At 32.1% G+C, this 3,372-nt stretch overlaps 1 protein-coding gene across 2 annotated transcripts; it reads left to right on the top strand.

The window, feature by feature from the left end:
• The first annotated feature begins 399 nt into the window (after positions 1-399).
• Positions 400-2,230, top strand: LOC127879397 (uncharacterized). 2 transcript variants are annotated; one of them, XR_008049046.1, is made up of 3 exons: positions 400-467; positions 958-1,117; positions 1,761-2,230. XR_008049046.1 is itself a non-coding variant. In XM_052426179.1 (2 exons), exons 1-2 carry the CDS (start codon positions 937-939, stop codon positions 1,895-1,897), a joined length of 318 nt encoding a protein of 105 aa, XP_052282139.1. In that variant the 5' UTR covers positions 737-936; the 3' UTR covers positions 1,898-2,230. The 2 variants fall into 2 exon arrangements, 1 of the variants encoding a protein (XP_052282139.1); XM_052426179.1 differs by lacking the exon at positions 400-467 and having other exon boundaries at positions 737-1,117.
• The last annotated feature ends 1,142 nt before the right edge of the window (positions 2,231-3,372 follow it).

Genomic DNA, 3,372 nt, shown 5'->3' with positions numbered 1-3,372 from the left:
ACTTATAACTCAACAGTTCAAAAAATGATATCGGCCCAACATAGGCCCGATATCATAATTAACACTCAAGAGAAAAGGTAACTTTGATAATTTTCTTTTTAATTTCTTGTTATTAAATTTAATTATTATGTCTCTTTTAAAAACCGTGTAAGATACTTGATATAAAATCGATATTATGATGTCCAGGAAGAGTAACCGTTGTTAAAAGGAAATACACAGGTTGCTTCCCTTGGCTCTTGTGCAGTGAATCTGCCCAGGCTTTGGAAGTAAACAAAATAAAGTATGTCAACTAAATTTATATCACATAATGTTATAAAATACATTTCATTTAATAAATATATTTGTCATATTACTTTTTATGTAAATATGCGTTTGAAATATTTGACTTTAAAATATATTCAGTCCTGTATGATCATACAAATAGGCGCGCGACAAAGCTGCATTGACTCAATTTCGAAATTATCAAGGTAGAACTACTCTTTCCAGGACTTTTTATATTTATTTTTGTTTGGAAACAATTTTATTTGTTTATTCACAAGATCAGACCATTTTTTAGAGTGCTGTTTTTCTGAAATTGCTATCTGTCATCAAATGTCACATGTTTTCGCGACTGTTCAATGTTTGTTAAATTTCATGAATGAATACCTAGTCAGCTATAAGTTGTTTCATAAAAAAATTTCTAATAAATTTTGGTGAAACTGAGAACACTCCGTGTATTATATTAGCAATGTCAAAATCAAGGGATAAAACATACTGGCACTCATACATACAGGTAAAAAAAATATGTTTCTATACACTTAAATCATGTTTACAATGCTGAGGAATCATGTTCCAGTACACCCAATGCAACAGGCCATTTGGCAGCTATTTCTTAGGTAATAACTTATTGTTCTTTTAGTATACAACATAAATTAATGAACTGAGAGCTGTGTACAGATGCTTTGTGTTTCTTTTCAGGTAAGCCATTTGTCTGTATTGGGTGGCCGAAACCGCGCTGATGTGTGCCGGCGCATTTTGAAGCATTGCATGTCAAATGAGGTGGCCAACCAGTACAGCTGGCATGGGAGGAAGAAAAAGGCAGTATTTGGAAAACTTCCATTGGCTGATGCTGTGCAGAGTAAGTTGTCATATTATGTGTAAAAAGATAAGGTCACAGTTAGAACTAATACATAGTGCCAGTTATGCGGTCTCGGTAGTTTTCAGACTATACTTAAGGGGTCAATATAAAAAACCGGGTCTGTATACAACCCTGCGTTCTAGGCACCTTTAATTACTATGAGGGGGGTGTAGGGGAGGTAATGCAATCAAATGTCACAATAAGGTCTTATATCGAAAACCACAATCACGTCTGAAATTGAAATTTCATGTACCTCGCAATTAATGTCGCTATATATTTCCTTGTATGAGACGTAAAATAAATGACGTATTTATATATAATACTATATAAGGTACCCATATACACCTTAATTCGTGATCGGGTAAAAAAGGGTATGGAGATACATGTATTTAAAGTGGGAACCCCATGACCTATTTCTTAATCAGAGACCCCGTAACTGGCCATATGTGTGAATATATATATACATACAGAATTACATCCGGCTGTTTTCCTTTTTCAAAAGTAGTCTTCATATTGTAATTTAAAAAGGGTTAAGAAATAATATTGGTTTATAAACTGCCCAGTACCGTTAATTCTTGCAACACTGTTTGAACATATAATGGATATAGAATAATATGAGCCTACATGTCATTACCATTTTCAGAAGCTGTCATGCGGTCCTTGAAATGCACAGCTGCAGAAGTTGAACATGAGTGCAGGGAATGGTTTAGAACAGCCTCTGACCGTGACGGTGGAAGAAAAAAGAGGACAGCCAAAAAAAGTGATGAACCGTCCCAATGAATTTTAACTCGTGTGTGTTTTAACTTTTAATTTAGTCTCCTGCTGCAATTTGTTATGATGTAAAGGTCTCTTTGAACTTGAAATTAATGATTTTACACAACTTTTCTTTTAATATGCATAATGATGGAAGCAGTGTATATATTTATTTTTTTTCCTTTATTACCTAAATAGCTGTAACTCTGTGTGTTACTTAGGTAAACGTAACTTTTCAATATATTCTTGTTCTTATTGTTTTCATTTGTCATTTTTGAAGAAAACAAGTTTCATGTAGTTTGTATTAATATTGAAGACAATTTTCTCGTAATATTTTTTATTCAAAACTTTCTAGAAATGCCCATAATTTATGTGCATTGTATGTTCAGGGGACATACAATGTGTTTATTTCTGAAAATACTCAATTATAAAAACCAATTCCCTCAATTCATTTTGAATTTGATAAGTGACAGAACTCAATTATTTTTATTTTCAAGTGGTCATTTCCTAGTGAAAACAACAAATAATTTTAATATATGTTAGTTTAAGGTATTTATAACCATATGTAAATAAGTCCCAGTAAACTACTCAATTATATATCATTCAGCAATCTATTGCTCTGTCCTACTGCAATGTATTCATTAACAAATACTGGCTGCTTTATACTGCATAACATTATTAGTTCTCTTTAAAGGAATGGTCTGACGTAATGGCTTTTTTTTCAGTATTTTGGGAATGTGACCCCATTCCATGAAATTGGGAAATGTTGTGTCAATATATATATTTACCTGCAGTTCAGAAAAAGTACAACTGATTAACTACAAGTCTTATTCCACATTTCACAGCTAGTATTTACCATTTAAGACTATTCAACAATGAGGAATTGCTTGACTTGATTTAGGGGGAAAAATGTGTTCTGCCATTGAGAACATGGCCCATTACCTTAAAGTGAGATTTCTAGTCACTTGTACATTTACATTTTGTGCCATTACTATGTTGTGTTTTTTTTGCTGGATAGCAATTTGCTGAATTTACTTGTTACAATTTTTTGTGTATCGTATGACTGCTATGTTGTATTTTGCTGACTAGTCTTGTTACTATTTTTTGTGTATCATATGACTACTATGTTTTATTTTGCTGACTAGTCTTACTTGTTACTATTTATTGTGTATCGTATGACTACTATGTTGTATTTTGCTGACTAGTCTTACTTGTTACTATTTTTTGTGTATTGTATGACTACTATGTTGTATTTTGCTAACTAGTCTTAATTGTTACTGTTTTATGGGTATCGTACGCTATCCAGTTTAAAGAAAGGGTTATTTTATTAATTGCCAGGGTATATAGACCAGTTTTGATAATATGGGTGATATGAACCATTTATACATGCATGTTTGGTAATTTTCCATGTATACAATATGCGTGTTGGATACGTTGGTTTTCTTCATAATTCTCTATTTTATTTTCATTTGCTGAATATTCTATTACCAAAATACAAAACT

This window comes from Dreissena polymorpha, chromosome 4 (assembly GCF_020536995.1).
Source record: "Dreissena polymorpha isolate Duluth1 chromosome 4, UMN_Dpol_1.0, whole genome shotgun sequence".
NCBI classification, from domain to species: Eukaryota; Metazoa; Mollusca; class Bivalvia; order Myida; family Dreissenidae; genus Dreissena; species Dreissena polymorpha.
This window is presented reverse-complemented; position numbering and strand designations above follow the sequence as displayed.

Coding starts and splice junctions, on each gene's coding strand:
- LOC127879397 (XM_052426179.1), top strand. CDS start 937: ATGCTTTGTGTTTCTTTTCAGGTAAGCCATTTGTCTGTATTGGGTGGC. Junction 1,118..1,760: donor ATTGGCTGATGCTGTGCAGA/GTAAGTTGTCAT, acceptor TACCATTTTCAG/AAGCTGTCATGCGGTCCTTG.